We start from the raw sequence: 18,974 nt of genomic DNA on the forward strand, positions 1-18,974 counted from the left end.
TATCTTCTGTGTCTGTGTTAATTGGTTTCCCTTTTCTTTGTTGAAGAGGGTCTGTGCAATCCTTCTGCCTAGTCCGCCATCTTGCCCCGCCTCTGTAAAGCACTTTTAAATTTCCCAATTAGATAGATAGATGATTTGTATACCAAATAATTGGAAGCAATGCCTTAAAGCCAGGCAAAGCTCTGCTTTGGGTTGCTAATCTCTAGATTGAGAGTAATTGTTTCAGAAGCGTTGGCACAAAGCACTTTGTAGAAAGGAGCAGGGTCTTAAGTTTAACCTTTAGATTGTCTCTCAGTGATGAATTAATTTTTTGTTCACTGAGAATTCAGTGTGAGTTTGCTTATGTCAGTTATTAAGGGAAAAGGCCTACTATCAGAAAGACACAAGTCCATACGTATGCCAAAAATACCTTTACTTTCCATGCAAAAAACAGAAAATATCCCATGGGCAAGCCACTAAAGTGCTTAGATTATGCATATAAATCTCTACATGGTCAAATGCAGCTCTACCCAAAAGGTCATTTGAGTATTTGGGAACATAAAAATTCAATTTAATTCAGTGAGCATTTGAGGTTACTTGTTAGGTGTCAGAAAATGGATTTAGGGATCCAGTGAGAAGTGCTCCCTTCCTTTGAACATTTTATATGAATACCAGTGGAAGATCTGATAAATAAGCAAAATGAAAGGGTGGTGTCAAAATTCAGGGATAGATATTGTTTGTCTTCTCCTCCTTATAAATTCATACGGGGGACAGAGTTTGACAGAAGTGACGTAAGAGCAGCCCACAAGGAAAGATTGGACATTAGGTGAGGGCAGCCACTTAGGTGAAAGGCAAGATAAGCCAGTGGTTCATTGGAAATCAAAGCCTGTTCCAAGCCTGCTTGTTTGAGGGAGAAAGAGTATATTCAAAGTAGTCAACTAGACTAGTGGTGGTAGCAAATGGAATGCAAGCAAACTGAAGTATTAGCCTTGCTGGAAAAAAAGATGCATATGTAGTAGTCTGGTGTGTGTACCCCTTCTCTCCTTTTTTAAAAAAATTTATATATATTTATTTCTCATAAATCCCCCTTAGGACACTTCAATATAAGTAAGTGGAGAGTTAAGGAGATGCAAAGCAACAAAGGAAAGAGGAAGAAAAACACAATCATAAATTGTAATGTTTTCCTCACTCATTTATTCATCCACTTAATCATTGATTTGTTAAGCATTCATCAGTTGCTATATGTAAAATGCTATGTTTAGGGACCCTTCACTCAAGCTGATCACTGTCTTGTAGAAAAAAGAATGTGCAAAAGTAATAGTTTAGGGTGAGAATGTCAAGTGTAGAACTATTAAAGAAGTTCAGAAGAGGGAGAAAATGATTTGGGCTAAAGAAAATGAGTGAGTTTTTTTCTATGGTTAAACAGATGGATAGACAGGTTGAATGATCAGATATCTCTAGACAAAAGGGAATATACCCATGACCATGTATATGGTTGGCAGATGATATTTCTATGTATGTATTTGTATGTGAGAATGTCCATATGTATAATAGAGCTAACAAGGGGCAATGTTATGATAACTTCTTAGCCATAGCCAACCACCCTGAGGGAGTGAGTAATTGCACCTATGAGCTTGGGACCATGGTCACAGGGGACATCAAGCTCAATTGGTTTTGTGTACAAAAACATTGTTCTACCTCCTACTTTGGTGAGTAGTGACTGGGGTCTTAAAAGCTTGCAAGTGGCCATCTAGATGCAGTGATGGCTCTCTCCTCATCCAGAGCAAAGAAGAATGAAGAAATCCAAAGACACATGGAAACAATTAGTCCAGGGGACTAGTGGACCATGTGAGGCTCAACCTATAGGACCGTGAGACCAGAAAAACTACATGGTGTCCAGCTACCACTGTCAACCACTTGGAAAGGGATCAGTGCAGGAGATCCAGATAGAGTGGGAGAATAATGTGGAACAAAACTCAAAATCATTTAAAAAAAAAAAAAAAGCCAGGTTTATGGGTCTAATAGAGTCTGGTGAGATCCTCAAGACTATGGCCCCTAGTTGCCCTTCAGGTCTGGAATTGAACTCACTCCCATGGCTTCCAGCCAAATAACAGACAGGTATATAGTGTGAACATATACATCAGGTATATACACTCCTTAGAATGATCAATCATGGGAGAACAGAATGGTAGTATTTGCACTGGGAGACAGCTTAGAGGGCAGGACTGCATAGGAAGAAAGGACACAGGGAAAAGGTAACACAGGGAGGAAGTGGGAAAATTGTTACATTGTGGGGAATTGCAGTCAATATCATGAAGCAAAATGTGTATGAGCTGCTGTATGGAAAATGAATTTGCTGTATAAACTTTCACCCAAATCGCAATAAAAATTAAAAAAATAAAAAATTAAAACAACCTTTGGATGAGTTCAGTGGGAAAAAAAAAAAAGTATAAAAAAGGTGTACGTGAAAAAATATAAAGAAATTGAGTAAAATTTTAGAGAAACAGGTGTTTAAGCCAAGCCTTGATAAAAGGTAGCATCAGAATGCAGAGACCCAGAAGATCAGTCCAGTAAGGGCAAGGATATGTACAAAACTATAAAGCAATAAGACTCAAGCAATAGAAAGAGAAGCAGCTGATATGTGCAAAACTAGCTGTAAAGAGGAGCAGGACTGGCTGGAGAACACCAGGTGCCATCGTGCTGGATGCTGGTAGGGAGTGTGAGGGACATAGCAAGAAATTTGCAAAGGTAGGTTTTGGCGAGATTGTGAAAGACTGCATGCCAGGCTAAGGATTTTGACTGAAGAGTGTTCTATGAACACTTTCAGACATCCCATCCTTTTTTTTTTTTTTTTGTGCTATCTATAATCTAGGCAAAACTACTGCAGTTTTTTTTTCTCTCTCTCTCTTTTATTCTTATACTTAGCTTTAAATATTGGGTCTACTATGCTTTAACTAGGAGCTCTGGTAGCATAGCCCCTAAGGCATTTGACTGCTAACCAGAAGGCTGGCAGTTCAAACCCACCAGCCACTCCTCAGAAGGAAGGTTGGGCAATCTACTTCCATAGTGATACCGGCTCAGAAACCCAAGGAGGGGTTGCTATGAGTCGGGTCTGACTCAAGAGCACGTAACAACAACAACGTGGTTTAACTAGGAAGCTCCGGTGGTGCGATGGCAAACTGCTAACCAAAAGGTTGGTGGTTCCAAGAGGCAGTCTACTTCTGTAAAGATTTATAGCCTTGGATACCCCATGGGATCACTATGAGTAGGAATGACTCAGTGGCAGTGGGTTTGGTTTTGGTTTATGTCTCAACTGAAAGGGAAAAACATAAGTGAGAAAAGCTAGGTCTAAATGCAATTTATGTGTATCACACAGGGCAGGAAGCCCAAGACGAAGACAGTAGTGATTCGGAAACAGAGGAGCGGAGTGTCAGCCAGGACCCCAAGGAGCCGCCCAGCCAGCCCAGCAGCACCAGCCACAGGCCCAGGGCAGCCTCCTGCCGAGCCACAGCCCCCTGGTGTATAGACAGCGGCTCCGATGACTCCAGGCGCTGGTCTGATCAGCTCAGTCTAGACGAGAAAGATGGCTTCATATTTGTGAACTACTCAGAGGGCCAGACCAGAGCCCATCTGCATGGTCCCCTCAACCACCCCCACTCCAATCCTATTGAAGTGCGGAATTACAGCAGATTGAAACCTGGTACCTTGAAGTCTGATACCTCTTTCTGTCTCCCTATAGGTGGTGTGTATTGGTAGATCAAGGCAGTGGGGTGCAGCTCTCCCCAGGCCTCAGTCCTGATGTGTTCTGTGCCTTGGGTCCCTGAGAAGGCCTCTTAGGTTACTTCTTGCATAAAGTTCACTTAGAGACATGGTGTTTACAATATGTTGAGCTTTTTTTTAAAAAAAAAATAAAGTGCCTCAAACCAAAAATTTCATTGATTTACGAATCAGCTTTTGAAACTTAATTTATTACAATTAGATAAATAAAAGTTCATTTTCAGGTAACCTTACCAAGATAACAGAGTTAGAGGCAAGCTCCTCAATTGGAGAAATTGTATTCGTCTTCTAGCATTGAAGATAATCTCTTCTCTCCACTTTTTCTTTGAGAATGGGGTATTCTCTTACATGGCCCATGATTAATGTTAAAATAGATTGCTTTGATGCAGCATCTGCTGAGAACTTGAGAAGCTGCTATCACTGTTGAAATAGCTTTTACAACCAAGGGGTTGTAGGTGGTAAGGTGCGTCGACTACATGTAGGATATCATATCTTCTAATTTTCCACTCCAGGTTACAGGTGGGAGCGGCAGCTGGTGTTCAGGAGCAAGCTAACTATGCACACAGCCTTTGATCGAAAGGACAACACACATCCCGCAGAGATCACCGCCTTAGGTATCTCCAAGTAAGTGTCCAACTTGTTCCATTTATTCTTTCCAACACAAGCATTTGTTTAGCCAGAGGCCCCACACACTAGACCAGTCTTTGGGGGATAACTCATTTCATTTGTATTGTCATACATGGCTCAGAGAGGCAGATCCAAAGAAGAACCTTGCCGGTGTCTGAATTTTAATTCAGAATTTAAAATAAAATAAACTTTATTTCTTCTGTGTTGTTCAAAGATAAACCAAAACTCACTGCTGTCGAGTCAGATCTGACTCATAGGGACTCCTCCTAGGGTTTCTGAGGCAGTATCACTACAGAAGTAGATTGCCCAACCTTCCTTCCAAGGATTGGCTGGTGGGTTTGAACTGCCAGCCTTCTGGTTAGCAGTCAAATGCCTTTGGCACTATGCCACAAGGTACAGCAAGATTTAATCCAAAGAGAGCTGAGATGGAAATGTGAAATCAGGCTCAGTTCTAATTCTGTCTCTATGCTTCCTTCCCCTGAGTGAGTCATCGTCCATCCCCATGACCCTCACTGCAGCCTCCCACACACTCAGACACACAGAACTGTAGAGCCTAGAGAAGCAAATCACTGAAGAACAGGAAGAAAATCCAGCCACGTGGCTGTGCAGAGGCCTTCCATGAGGTGACTTCCTGTGTTGATCTCCTGCAGGGATCACAGTAGGATCCTCATTGGTGATAGTCGAGGCCGAGTTTTCAGCTGGTCTGTGAGTGACCAGCCAGGTCGTTCTGCTGCTGACCACTGGGTGAAGGATGAAGGAGGCGACAGCTGTTCGGGCTGCTCAGTGCGCTTTTCTCTCACCGAAAGACGGCACCATTGCAGGAACTGTGGTCAGCTCTTCTGCCAGAAGTAAGATGAGATACGTGTATTTTGGTTGTCCATGGATTACACCCTAAGAAGGTTAATTATGCCCTGAACTCAGGTTCTGATTTGTTCTGATGTCCCCACTACAGTGGACTATGGAAATATAAGCCAGTCCTCAACTTTGTTCTTTTTTATTACTACAATTACAGAGTATTTCCATCACATTGAAAAGTACAGAAGCAATAATCCCAAGCATCAGGTCACCCATGACTCAAAATGGGCATATACTAATATTTCATACTTGTTTTATATGTGTATGTATGATCTATGTGTACATAAAACATGACAGATAAATTGTAAGTCCTCTTTTCACCCCTTCACCAATCACAGGCCCATAGAAGCATCTGTTCTAAGTTATTTTTAATAGTTTCATGAGCATCTGTTCTCTCTTTAAATAACACAAAGTGTTGTTTTGTGTGGTTTTCAGTTTTACATATATGGCATATTGTATGTACCCTTCTGTAACTTGCTTTTTCTATTCAACATTTTTGAGATTCATTCTTGTTGTTAAGTATTATTCTATGCATCTATTATCATTGCCCATTTTAACTGGTAAGGTATTTTATTGTATAATTATATCAGACTTTATCCCTTTTGATGGATTCTTAAGATATTTCTTCAATTTTGTCAATACTGTAAATACTATATAATTTAAAACTCACTGCTGTCGAGTCAAAACGAAATTCACTGCCATCAAGTCAATTCTGACTCATAGCAACCCCCTTTGGATTTCTAAGGTGGTAAATCTTATAGAAGTAGATTGCCTAGTTTTCCTTCTGCGGAGTAGCTGGTAGGTCTGAACTGCCAGCCTCTGGTTAGCAGTCAAATGCCTTAGGCATTATGCCACCAGAGCTCCTTATATATACTATGGATACTATTTATTGTTGTTGTCAGGTGCTATTGAGTCAACTCTGATTCATCGTGACCCTGTGTACTATAGGACAAACACTGCCAGTTAGGCACTGTCTTCACTGTCCTTGCTGTACTTGAGCCTGTCATTGCAGCCACTGTGTCAGTCCATCTTATTGAAGGTCTTTCCCTTTTCACTGACCCTCTACTTTACCACCAGCAGAGTGGCTGATGAATTTGAACTGCTGACCTTTTGGTTAGCACCCAAATGCATTATCCACTACGCAACCAGATTGCCTCTTTCAGGATGTTGTTGTTATTTGCCGTCGAGTCAGCCCTGACTCATAGCGACCCCTCCTTGGGTTTCCGAGGTTTGTTTATTCTTCTGGCAGTTTTGTTTTCTTTATGCTGAGCTGTAATCCATACTGAACACTGTAGTTTTGGGATTTCATCAATAAGTACTTCAAGTCATCTTCACTTTCAGCAAGCACAAGGTTGTATCATCTGCAGATCACAGGTTGTTAATGAGTCTTCCTCCCATCTTGATGCTGCATTCTTCATATGGTCCATCTTTGCAGATCATTTGCTCAGCATACAAGTTGAATAAGTTTGGTGAAAAGATACAACCCTGATACACACCCTTCCTGATTTGAAACCATTCAGTACCCCCTTGTTCTTTTTGAATGGCAGCCTCTTGGTCTGTGTACAGGTTCCTCTTGAATACAGTTAAGTGTTCTTGAATTCCCATTCTTTGCAATGTTACCCATAATTTGTTATGATCCACATAGTCAAATGCCTTTGCATAGTCAATAAGACACAGGTAAACATCTTTCTGGTTCTCTTTGCTTTCAGCCAGGATCCATCATATATCAGCAATAATATCCCTCATTCTGTGTCCTTTTCTGAACCCAACTTGAATTTCTGCTAATTCCCTATCAATATACTCCTGAAAACATTTTTTAATTATCTTCATCAAAATTTTATTTGTTTGTGATATTAATGTTATTGTTTTCTAATTTCTACATTTTATTGGATCGCCGTTATTTGGAATGGGCACAGGTACAGCTCTTTTCCAGTCAGTTGTTTTGAGTTATCTTCAGCAAAACGTTAATTACATTCGCTATTAATGACATTGTTTGATAATTTTCACCTTCTGTTGGTTTACCTTTCTTTGAAATGGGCACAAATATGGATTGATTCCAGTCAATTGGCAAGGTAGTGGTCTTCCAAATTTCTTGGCATGAAGAAGTAAGTGCCTCAGCACTGCATCTGTTAGTTAAAACATCTCAGTGGGTACTCTGTCAATTCCTGGAGCCTTTGTTTTTTGCCAATGCCTTCAGTGAAGCTTCATCTCTGTCCTTCAATACCATGGATTCTTGATCATGTGGTACCTCCTGAAATGGCTGAACATTGGCCAGTTTCTTTTCTTTTTCTTAGTACAGTGGCTCTGTGTATTCCTTACATTTATAGTGTTTACAGTATCTAAGCACCACTCCTCTGTCAGTTTGTCGTATTGTGGTGGCTTGTGTGCTGCTGTGCGGCTGGAAGCTATGCCACCGGTATTTCAAAAACCAGCAGGGTCAACCATGGCGGACAGGTTTCAGCAGAGCTTCCAAATGAAGGCAGACTGGGACAAAGGAAGGGGCCATTAATTTCTCAAAAAACTGGCCAGTGAAAACCTTATGAAGAGCAGTGAAACACTGTCTAATATATTAGTTTTCCAATGAAACATTATCTGATACAGTGCTGAAAGATGAGTCCCTGAAGTTGGAAGCACTTACAATATGACTGGGAAAGGGCTGCCTCCTCCAAGTAAAGTCAACCTTAATGAAGTGGATAGAGTAAAGCTGTCAGGACCTCCATTTGCTGATGTGGCACGACTCAAAATGGGAAGAAACAGCTATGAACACCCATTAATAACTGGAACGTGGAATGTACGAAGTATGAAACCAGAAAAATTGGAAATAGTAAAAAATGAAATTGTAACCCATAAAAACTGATATCGTAGGCATCAGTGAGCTGAAATGGATTGGTGTTGACCATTTTGAATTAGATAATCATATGATCTACTATGCTGGGAATGACAAATTGAAGAGGAATGGTGTCACATTCATCATCACAAAGAATGTTTCAAGATCTATCTTGAAGCACAATGCTGTCAGTGATAGTATACTATCCATACACCTACAAAGAAGACCAGTTAATACTACTATTATTCAAATTTACACATCAATCACTAAAGCCAAGCATGAAGATATAAAGATTTTTACCAACTTCTGCAGTATGACATTGACTGTACATGCAATTAAGATGTACTGATGATGACCAGTGATTGGAATGTGAAAGCTGGAAACAGAACAATCACTGGCAGCTGGAAAATATGGCTTTGTGATGGAAATGATGCTGGAGATCACATGATAGAATTTTGCAAAACCAATGACTATTCACTGGAAATACTTTGCAACAACATAAACAGCAGCTATACACAAGAACCTTGCCAGATGGAATACAGAGGGTACAGACTGACTACATCTGTGGCAAGTGGCAACAGAGCAGCTCAATATCATCAGTCAAAACAAGGTCAGGGGCTGACTGTGGAACAGACTATCAGCTGCTCATAGGTAATTTCAAGTTGAAGCTGAAGAAAATTAAAACAAGTCCACGAGAGCCAAAATATCACCTTGAGTATATCCCACCTGAATTTAGAGACCATCTGAAGAATAGATTTGATGCCCTGAACATCAGTGACTAAAAACTTGATGAGTTGTGGGATGACATCAAGAACATCATACATGAAGAAAGCAAATGGTCATTAAAAAGACAGGAAAGGGAAAAAGACCAAAATAGACAACAGAAGAGATTCTGAAACTTGCTCTTGAATGGAGAGCTGCTAAAGCAAATGGAAGAAAGGACAAGATAAAAGAGCTGGACAGAACATATCAAAGAACAGCTCAAGAAGAAAAAGTAAAGTATTATAATGAAATGGGCAAAGACCTGGAGTTAGAAAACCAAAAGGGAAGCTCATGCTCAGCATTCCTCAAGTGAAAGAAATGAAGAAAAGATTCAAGCCTCGAGTTTCGATACTGAAGGATTCTATGGCCAAAACATCAAATGATGCATAAAATATTAAAAGAAGATGGAAGGAATACAGAGTCACTGTACCAAGAAGAATTGACTGATGTTCAGCTATTTCAGGAGGTAGCATATGATCAAAAACCAGTGGTACTAAGATGATGGCCAAGCTGCACTGAAGGAATCGGCAAAAGACAAGGCTCCAGGAATTGACGGAATATGCATTGGGACGGGACGTTTGAAGAAACCGATGTAGCGCTGGATGTGTTTACTCATCTATGCCAAGAAATTTGGAAGACCACTATCTTGCCAACTGACTGGAATCAATCCATATTTGTGCCCATTTCAAAGAAAGGTAAACCAACAGAATGTGACAATTATCAAACTATGTCATTAATAGCAAATGTAATTAACGTTTTGTGAAGATAACTCAGAACAATTTCAGCAGTACATAACAGGGAACTTCCAGAAAATTCAAGCTGGATTTAGAAAAGATGTAGAAAAGGTATATCATTATTGATGTCAAATGGATCTTGGCTGAAAGCACAGAATACCAGAAAGATGTTTACTTGTGTTTCATTGACTATGCAAAGGTATTTGACCATGTGAATTGTAATAAATTATGGATAACATTTTGAATAATGGGAATTCCAGAACACTTATTTGTGCTAATGAGGGACCTGTACATAGACCAAGAGGCAGCCATTCAAACCGAATAAGAGCATACTGCATGGTTTAAAATCAGGACATGTGTGCATCAGGGTTGTATCCTTTCATCGTAATTATTCGATCTATATGCTTAGCAAATAATCTGAGAAGCTGGATTATATGAAGAACATGGCATCAGGATTGGAGGAAGACTCATTAATAACCTATGATACACAGATGACACAACTTTGCTTGCTGAAAGTGAGAATAATTTGAAGCACTTAATGATGAAGATTAAAGATTAAAGTCTGTTGTATGGATTACACCTCAATATAAAAAAAACAAAAATCCTCACAACTGGTCCAATAAATAGCTTCATAGTGGGTGGAGAACAATTGAAATTGTCAAAGACTTCATATTACTTGGTTTTACAGTCCCACCAATGGAAGCAGTAATCAAGACATCAGACGACATACTGCATTGGGCAGATCTGCTGCAAAAGACCTCTTTCAAGTGCTGAAAAGCAAAGATGTCTCCTTGAAGACTAAGGTGTGCGTAACCCAAGCCATGGTGTTTTCAATCGCCTCTTACTCTTGTGAGAGTTGGACAGTGAATAAGGAAGACCGAAGAGGAATTGATGCTTTTGAATTGTGGTGTTGGAGAAGAATGCTAAGAGTACCATGGTCTGCTAAAAGGACTAACAGATCTGTCCTGGAAGAAGTGCAGCTGGAATGCTCCTTGGAAGGAAGAACACCCAGACTTCGTCTCACCTACTTAGTCATGTTGTCAGAGGGAACCATTCCCTGGAGAAGGATGTCATGCTTGGTAAAGTGGAGAGTCAATAAAGAAGGGAAGACCCTCAAAGAAATGGATAGACACAGTGACTGCAGTGATGGGCTCAGGTATAGTAAGGATCTTGGGGCTGGCACAGGCCCAGGCAGTGTTTTGTTCTGCTTATGTATAGGGTTGCTATGAGTCAGAGGTGACTTGACAGCACCTCACAACATGCTGAGCAAACAATCTGAGAAGCTGGACTGTATGAAGAACATGACATCAGGGTTGGAGGAAGACTCATTAACAACCTGGGATATGCAGATGACACAACCTTGATTGATGAAAGTGAGGAGAACTTGAAGCAGTTATTAATGAATATCAAATGCTACCACCTTCAATATAGATTACAACTCAGCATAAAGAAAACAAAAATCCTCACAACTGGACCAATAAGCAACATCACAATAAATGGAGAAAATTGCGAAGTTGTCAAGGATTTCATTTTACTTGAATCCACAGTCAGATCCCATGAGTAGTAGTCATGAAATCAAATGATATATTTCATTGGGCACATCTGCTCCAAAACACCTCTTTAAGATGTCAGAGAATAAAGATGTTACTTTGAAGATTAAGATGTGCTTGACCCAAGCCATGGTATTCTCTGTCACCTCATATGCAAGTGAAAGCTGGACAGTGAGTTACTTAAACCAAAGAAGAATTGATGTGTTTGAACTGTGGTGTTGATGAACAACAATGAAAATACCATGACTTCCAGAAGAATGAATACATCTGTCTAGGAAGAAGTACAGTCAGAATCATCCTTAGAAGCCAAAGTGCTGAGACTTTGTCTCCCATATTTTGCATGTGTTACCAGCAGGGACTAGTCCCTGGAGAAGGACGTCATACTTGGTAAAGTAGAGGATCAGTGAAAAAGAGGAAGACCTTTAACAACAGTGGATGGAAACACTGGCTGCAACAGCAGGCTCAAGCATAGCAATGCTTGTGAGGATGTTACAGGACCAGGCAGTGTTTCGTTCTGTTGTAAACAGGGCTGCTGTGAGTTAGAACAGACTCTACGGCACCTAACAAGAAAAACAAATATGATACTACAGTGCTACTATACACACCCTCAAAAATGCCCTTGTAAATACATGTGCTGGAGTTTCTCTACGGGAGCTACATCTCACTGGAATGATACATCATAGACAATCTTTTGAATTCAACTCAACTATCAGCCAACTGGGAGCTTTGGTGGTATAGTGCCTAAGGCATTTGACTACTAACCAGAAAGCTGGTGGTTCAAACCCACCAGCCACTCCTCAGAAGGAAGATCGAGCAATCTACATCCGTAGTGATACTGCCTCAGAAACCCAAGGAGGAGGGGTCACTATGAGTCGGATCCGACTTGACGACAGTGAGTTTGTTTGTTTTTTTTTCAATTAACCAACTAGTTGCTATGTGTGTCACAGTAGAATTGTGTTCCATAGGGTTTTCAGTGGCTGAGTTTTTGGAAATAGATCACTAGCCTTTCTTGTGAGGTGCCCCTGGATGGACTTGAGCCATTAACCTTTCTGTTAGCAGTCAGGGGCATTAACTGTCTCCACCATTCAGAGACTCTGGAGCTTCACAGTTGTTGTTAGGTACCGTCGAGTCAAGTCCAACTCCTAGCAACCCTTTGTACAACAGAACAGAACACTGCCCAGTCTCTAGTGAATTAGAGCTTCACTAAGTATTGCCAAATTACTCTCCAAACCATGAATGCCAGTGTACACTCCTTCCAGCAGGGTATGGATGTTCTCCAGATTCTTACTCATGCTCGGTATTGCCAAACTTCTTTTTTCCTTTGGCCAGTCTGATAGGTAGAAAACAATACTTTGTTGTTTTCCCTTGCAATGCTAGTGAGATTGAACATCTTTTCATATGCTTCTTGGCCATTTGCGTTTCCTCTTGGGAGACTCTGCACATTTTTAATTGAGAAGTTATTTACATATTCTAAGCTCTAATCCTTTGTGTTATCTATATCTTGAAATAGTATCTGTTGAAATATTATCTGGCAATCTGTAGCCTGTGTTATAACTTTGTATGTTTTTCTGTCACGCAAGTTTTTAATTTTGATGTAGTCAAATTTATTACTCTTTATGATTTTGCCTTTTTGTATCTTAAGAAAGCTATCACTGACCTAAGATCATAGGTTTAGTCTTTAGTCTCTATTAAATGTTTCAACCAACTTTTAAGCAATTGGAAGAGATCTTTATTTATGAGCATTCTGAGGAAAGGATATCCAACTGAATGCAGAAATTATTGAACAATATTATTAAATCACACGCAAGTAAAATTTTTCTGAAGGCAATTGAAAAATGGTTGCAGCAGCATGTCAGCAGGGAACTTCTATAAATTCATACCAGTTTCTGAGTAGAACATAGATCAAGGGATTTTCTTGCTGATACCAGATGGATCTTGACTGAAAGCAGAAAATAGTAGAAAGATGTTTACCTCTGTTTTATTGACAATGCAAAGGCTTTCAGCCATATGATAAATGGGAATTCCAGACACTTAATTGTGTTTATGTAGAACCTGCACATAGACCAAGAGGCCATCATTCAAACAGAACAAGTGGATACTACACGGTTTAAAGTCAGGAATGGTCTGTATCAGGGTTGTATCCTTTCACTGTACTTATTCAGTCTGTATACTGAACAAATAATCCGAAAAGCTGGATTATGTGAAGAAAAACAGGACATAAGGATCAGAGGAAGAACCGTTAACAACCTGGGATACACAGATGACACAACTTTGCTTGCTGAAAGTGAAGAAGACTTGAAGCATTTATTGTTGAAGATAAGGACTACAGGCTTCAGTATGGCTTGTTCCTCGACATAAAATAAGAATCTTCACAACTAAATTATTAAGCCACAGTCATAATCAACAGAGAAAATATCGAAGTTTTCAAGGATTTCATTTTACTTCAATTCACAATCAACACCCGTGGAAATAGCCAGGAAACCAAGTGATGTTTGCGTTGGGCATATCTGCTGCAAAGGGGTTCTTTAAAGTAACAAAAAGCAAAGGTGTCTCTCGGAGGACTAAGGTCTGCTTGACCCAAGTCATGGTATTTTCTATGATCTCATATGCGTGGGAAAGCTGGACAATAAAAAAGGAAGACCAGAAAAGAACTGATGCATTTCAGTTATGGTATTGGCGAAGAATATTGACTAAACCATGGATGGTCAGTAGAACAAACAAATCTGTCTTGGAAGAAGTACAACCAAAATTCTCCTTAGAAGTGAGAATGGCAAGTCTTTGCACTTTGGACATGTTATCAGGAGGGACCTGGAGAAGGACATCATGCTGTGTAAAGTAGAGGGTCAGCAAGATAGAGAAGGACCCTCATTGAGATAGATTGGGACAGTGGCTGTAACAGCAGGCTCAGACAACAATTGTGGTGGTGGTGCAGGGGCAGGCTGCAGTTCATTCTTTTGTGCAAGAGTCACTGTGAGTCAGAACTGACTTGATGGCACCAGACAACAACACATGTTTCAGAGTTTTCTTTTTCACCTAAAGGTCGGTAATACACTTGACTTATAATAGTAGGCAGGGTTCTATCCACCCCACCCCTCCTTGGGAAACATCATTTTGTTCTATCCTCACTGGTTTGAACATGATCTCTTTCAAACATTGGGATCCTATATATGCATGCATAGTTACTTTTCATTTAAAGCATATTGGTTCTTCTTTTGATCCTAATGCCATGTTCTTCCTCATATAATCTGGCTTCTCATACTGTTTGTTCAGTATACATACTGAAGGGAGCTCTGGTAGCTCTGGCACTTGATGGTTCAAATCCACCAGCCACTCCTCGGAAGGAAGGTTGGGCAATCTGCTTCCGTAGTGATACTGCCTCGGAAACCCAAGGAGGGGTCGCTTTGAGTCGGGGCCGACTCGACAGTACATAACAACAACAACAACAACGACAACAACAACATACATACATACTGAATAAGTGCAGTGAAATGATAAGCACATTTAGATGCTTATATTGCCTTATTTCAGAAATACTTCTATAGAAAATAGTTCTCAAAGTACATCATTTTTTTTTTTTTTTTTGAGAAGTTAATGAGGTTTTGTGGGCAGTACTGATGTATTGGGAAGGGCAATGCTCATTGCCATTACCTCAGGCAAGTTATCAAACCTCTCTGAACTTCAACTTCTTCATCTGAAAAAGTGGATAATAACACCTCACCTCACAGAAATGTTGTGAGAATTAAATAATATATATTGAGCATTGTAAAGCAGAGTCTGGCAATATAGGTGTTCCATTTTTTTAAGTGTCTTAAATTTTCCCCTTGGATTGTTATTCTAATTCAAAGTGAAGTATCCAGAATGTTGCTACCACCTATTTTTTGTAGTGACTTCTATAAGATTACCAGAGGATTCTATCTTGAAGCCCTGTAATATAACCCTATTATATTAATAATTTATGAATCATCATCCCTATATATAAGGAGGTCTGATGGCATAGTGGGTAAGGCATTTGGCTGTTAACCAGAAGGTCAGCAATTCAAATCCACCAGCTGTTCTGTGGAAGGAAGATGAGGCGATCTGCTTCTGTAAAGATTGACAGTCTCAGAAACCCAAAGGGGGTTGCTATGAGTTAGAACTGACTTGATGGCAGTGAGTTTGGTGTTTTATTTTTGAGGATTTTGGGTTTGTTTGTTTTTTTAATACCCCCATATATACTCTGGCACACAAATCTGTTCTTTGTAGTTTTTTCCAAAATATGGTTTAATTTAAAAAAAAAAGGGGGGGGGGGAGGTGGAAGTGTTAGACTTATTCTAAATTCACAAAGAGAAAGTATAATTCAAATCAGCAGCCCAAGGCTGATTCCTATGACGGTGGAGATCAGACATATCTCAGCTCTTCAACCTTTTTACCAATTCTGGCATCAGGTAATCATCCATTCCTCCCACAGTACTCTCCATTTCTCTGCTGAGTTCAAGAATTCATTACAGTGGCCACATAGAACTCACACACAACATTCACAATTAGGAGTTTATTAGAGAAGTAACAGGTTACAGTTCAGGATCAGGTACAACTCAGGATACAGTTCTTCGATCAGACCCGCTTCTCAACAGACCTCACTCTGGCCCTCAGCCTCTCCAACTCACCTCTGCCCTGTTCAGGCAAGTGTTACAAAACAAAGTCCAGTCCATAGCAAGCCATCAAGCTGCAGCAATCCAGACCAGCTCACAGTGTCGAGCAGCTTGCTTTATTCATTCGGTAGGATTCTATTCAGCTCATCTTCATCCCCATTCACTTGGGGTCAGCTCATCCCAAGCCATCTAAGCTAGGTCAGTCAATGAGTACCAGCCATAAGTTCAAGAGTGCTCATCCTTCCCTGCATGTCAGACCAACTAGTCCCTTCTCTGTCTCTCTGTCCCTTTCTGTGTCTCTCTTCTCTCTGTGTCTCTCATTTCTTGTCTGTGTCTCTTGTCTCTGTCATCCCCAGCCCCTGTGGGCTAGGCCAATAATACCAGTGGAACATGTCCAAACTCAGCCTATCTCTTCATTGCTGTACTTCCCCCACTTCTACTCATCTCGTGGCCCCAGTTAGTCACCCCTAGCAAGCATATCAAGCTGTCTACTCACTGGCCCCTTTTAACTTCCAGTCCTAGAAGGAAGTTTTTCTTATGGGCTCTGCCTTTTCCTGCCTCATACCACTTATTTGCACTTCAAAAGAGAAAACCAAACCAAAAACCAAACTCACTTCTGTTGAGTTGGATCCGACTCATAGCGACCCCTCCTTGGGTTTCCAAGGTGGTATCACTACAGAAACGGATTGCCCAGTCTTCCTTCCGAGGAGTGCCTGGTGGGTTTGAACTGCCAGCCTTCTGGTTAGCAGTCCGATGCTTTAGGCACTACACCACCAGAGCTGCTCAAAAGTCAAAAGTCTTGTTTTCTTTTTTGTTGTTGTTGTTTTTATTTTTGCAGGTTCTTCTTTCAAATGCACATATGTCCTCTTCCCACAGTTCTGGTTCTGTCTGAAATTTTTTTTTTAAATGCAAATTTCCTGAGCCCCTCATACTCCATACATAGGGGTACTGCATTCTTGAAGGCAAATCCTGTTCCCCCTTTTCCATATCCAATCAAGTGCAGGTGTGTGTCACCTAATGTCCATTTGAACAGTGTCTGACTACATATATGTCTGTGGTTCCATAAAGTTGGTTGGTTTGTTTTAATAGAGAAAGCAGTTCTCTTTTTGTTTATTACTTCCCCCTAATGGTTTGAAAAGGAGCTGTGGTGGTGTAGCTCTGGTGGCTAAGGCATTTGGCTACTAACCAGATTGTTGGTGGTTCAAACTCACCAGCTGCTCTGCAGAAGAAAAACAAGGCAGTGTGCTTCCATAAAGATTTATAGCCTTGAAAACCCAGTGGGGGTCACTGTGAGTCAGAATCAACTAAGTGGCAGTGAGGTGTTTTTGGGTTTTTTTGAGTTTAATAATTTTAAAGACCCCCAATCCAGACTGTTGCAGCACTGGATCACAGGCGGGATATAGGCAGATGAGGCAGAGGACATGGCTCTGGGTGTGTGCTCTTGGGCTTTGTCTGGCCGATAAGTGGATGACAGCGGCTTTGGGGCCTTGGGTGCTCTGCTACTCAGGTGAGTGGCAAAGCAGGTGGAAATAGGCACGCTTTGGTCCCTCCTCACTCCCTTCCTCTCACTCTCCTCCCACCACCGCTACTGGGTGCCCATCACTCCTGCCTCCATGAGGAGCAGCAGCAATGGCAGCAGCAGTGATAAGGACAGCCAGTATCGGGCTCCCATAAGGTTTTAACATGGAGTTTGTACAACATCCTAATTGCATGATGTCCTTTTCCACAGAACTTATTGTGGATGTTAACTGACGCATATTTGTATTAGATGAAGATGGAGTTACATGCTGTCTGTAATCTATAATACCCAATATTCATTTCCATTATATATTTAGGTCTGTTTTACAACACTAGGTAGGAGAAATATTTAGTATCCATGGTACCTTCAGATAAGCACATAAACTTTTTTTAAATGTTAGTTTCTTCTCTTCTCCACCCCTTGACCATCTTCCCATTCACGTGTAAATGGCCTTGGGCCTCTGGCTGGATGGAGCCAGAAGACCTTGGTTTCCCTTATCAATCATCTTGTTTAACCAGCCTGGCTTTTGCCCCAAGCCATTCCAGATGCAGCTTTCCTATCCTCCATTTCTCTATCTGCTCCTCCAGCATAATATTCCTGATTTTCCTTTCAGTCCTTACTTGTAACAACCAAAGTGACCATCCAAGAATCAAGATGCATTTCCCATGCCCCTTCATTCTTTCTCTTACAAAGTCTTCATGCTTCCTTGAGTCTAGAGCCATTGCAGCAAACCTTACATCTGATACCAACTATAAAAATGGCATGGTGGCAGTATCAGACCTCCTCTACTTCACAAGAGGGAGGGAAAATCAAGATTAATAGCCCAAGGCTGATTCCTGTGAGGCAGAGGTCAGACATACCTCCTCTCCAACCTTTTTACCAATTCTGGCACAGCCATCCCTCCGATGACAATCTCTACCTTTCTTTGGGTTTGATATTTCGTTGCAGTGACCACATAGAACTCACAGACAATATTCATGATTATGGGGTTTATCAGGGAAGTAACAGGTTAAAGTTCAGGATCAGGAACAACTCAGGATACAGTTCTTCAATCAGGACACCTTCTCAGCCTTGCTGTAGGCATGCCTCAGTCCGGCCCTTGGCCTTGCATCTGCCCTACTCAGGCAAGTGCTATACAGCTCTTTAACTCCACCAGTAAGTGCCCAGGGACACCACCCTCAGCCCAAAGGTGCTTAGCTCTCTTTTGCTATGTGAGTTGGAGAGCCTAGTACCATCAAGTGCCCAGAGGTACTCCCCTCCACCAGGAAGCTTCCTACCCAAAGGCACTCAGCTCTCTTATTCCACGAATCAGCGTGGCCTCGCTCCATGGGTCGAGAAGCCCACTGCACTGTCTCCTTTTATTCTCCCAATTCTTCTGCTGCCGTTTCTGTGCTGTAGCTTCATACCATTCTGGTACAGCCTTGTGTCTGGCTTCTGGGTCTAGGAGGTTCTTAGTACAGAGACCCTAGGTCCAAAAGATGCACTCCATTCCAACTCTCCTTCTTGATGTGGTCTCCCCTTTCCACCTCTGGGATGGCTTATCTTAAGCCTAGCAGGATGGCTAAACTGACCAGTCTCCTTGTTAGGATTCCGTACACCTTATTTATTACTAGTATTTTTTCAATGTTTTTTAAGACACTTGCCTGCTAACCAGACGGCTGGCGGTTCAAACCCACCAGCCACTCCTCGGAAGGAAGGTTGGGCAATCCTACTTCC

General features: G+C 41.1%; 1 protein-coding gene across 1 annotated transcript in view; it reads left to right on the plus strand.

Moving 5' to 3' along the window:
• Window positions 1-18,974, plus strand: part of WDFY3 (WD repeat and FYVE domain containing 3) — a 341,413-nt gene that overhangs the window by 321,746 nt on the left and 693 nt on the right. Inside the window, exons 62-64 of the mRNA XM_042782046.1 lie at window positions 3,356-3,679; window positions 4,269-4,380; window positions 5,034-5,231. Coding sequence (XP_042637980.1) covers window positions 3,356-3,679; window positions 4,269-4,380; window positions 5,034-5,231 — 634 coding nt within the window. The remainder of the gene's footprint in view (window positions 1-3,355; window positions 3,680-4,268; window positions 4,381-5,033; window positions 5,232-18,974) is intronic.

This window comes from Orycteropus afer, unplaced genomic scaffold (genome assembly GCF_000298275.1).
Source record: "Orycteropus afer afer isolate SDZICR_OR568_19922 unplaced genomic scaffold, OryAfe1.0 scaffold00227, whole genome shotgun sequence".
Lineage (NCBI taxonomy): Eukaryota > Metazoa > Chordata > Mammalia > Tubulidentata > Orycteropodidae > Orycteropus > Orycteropus afer.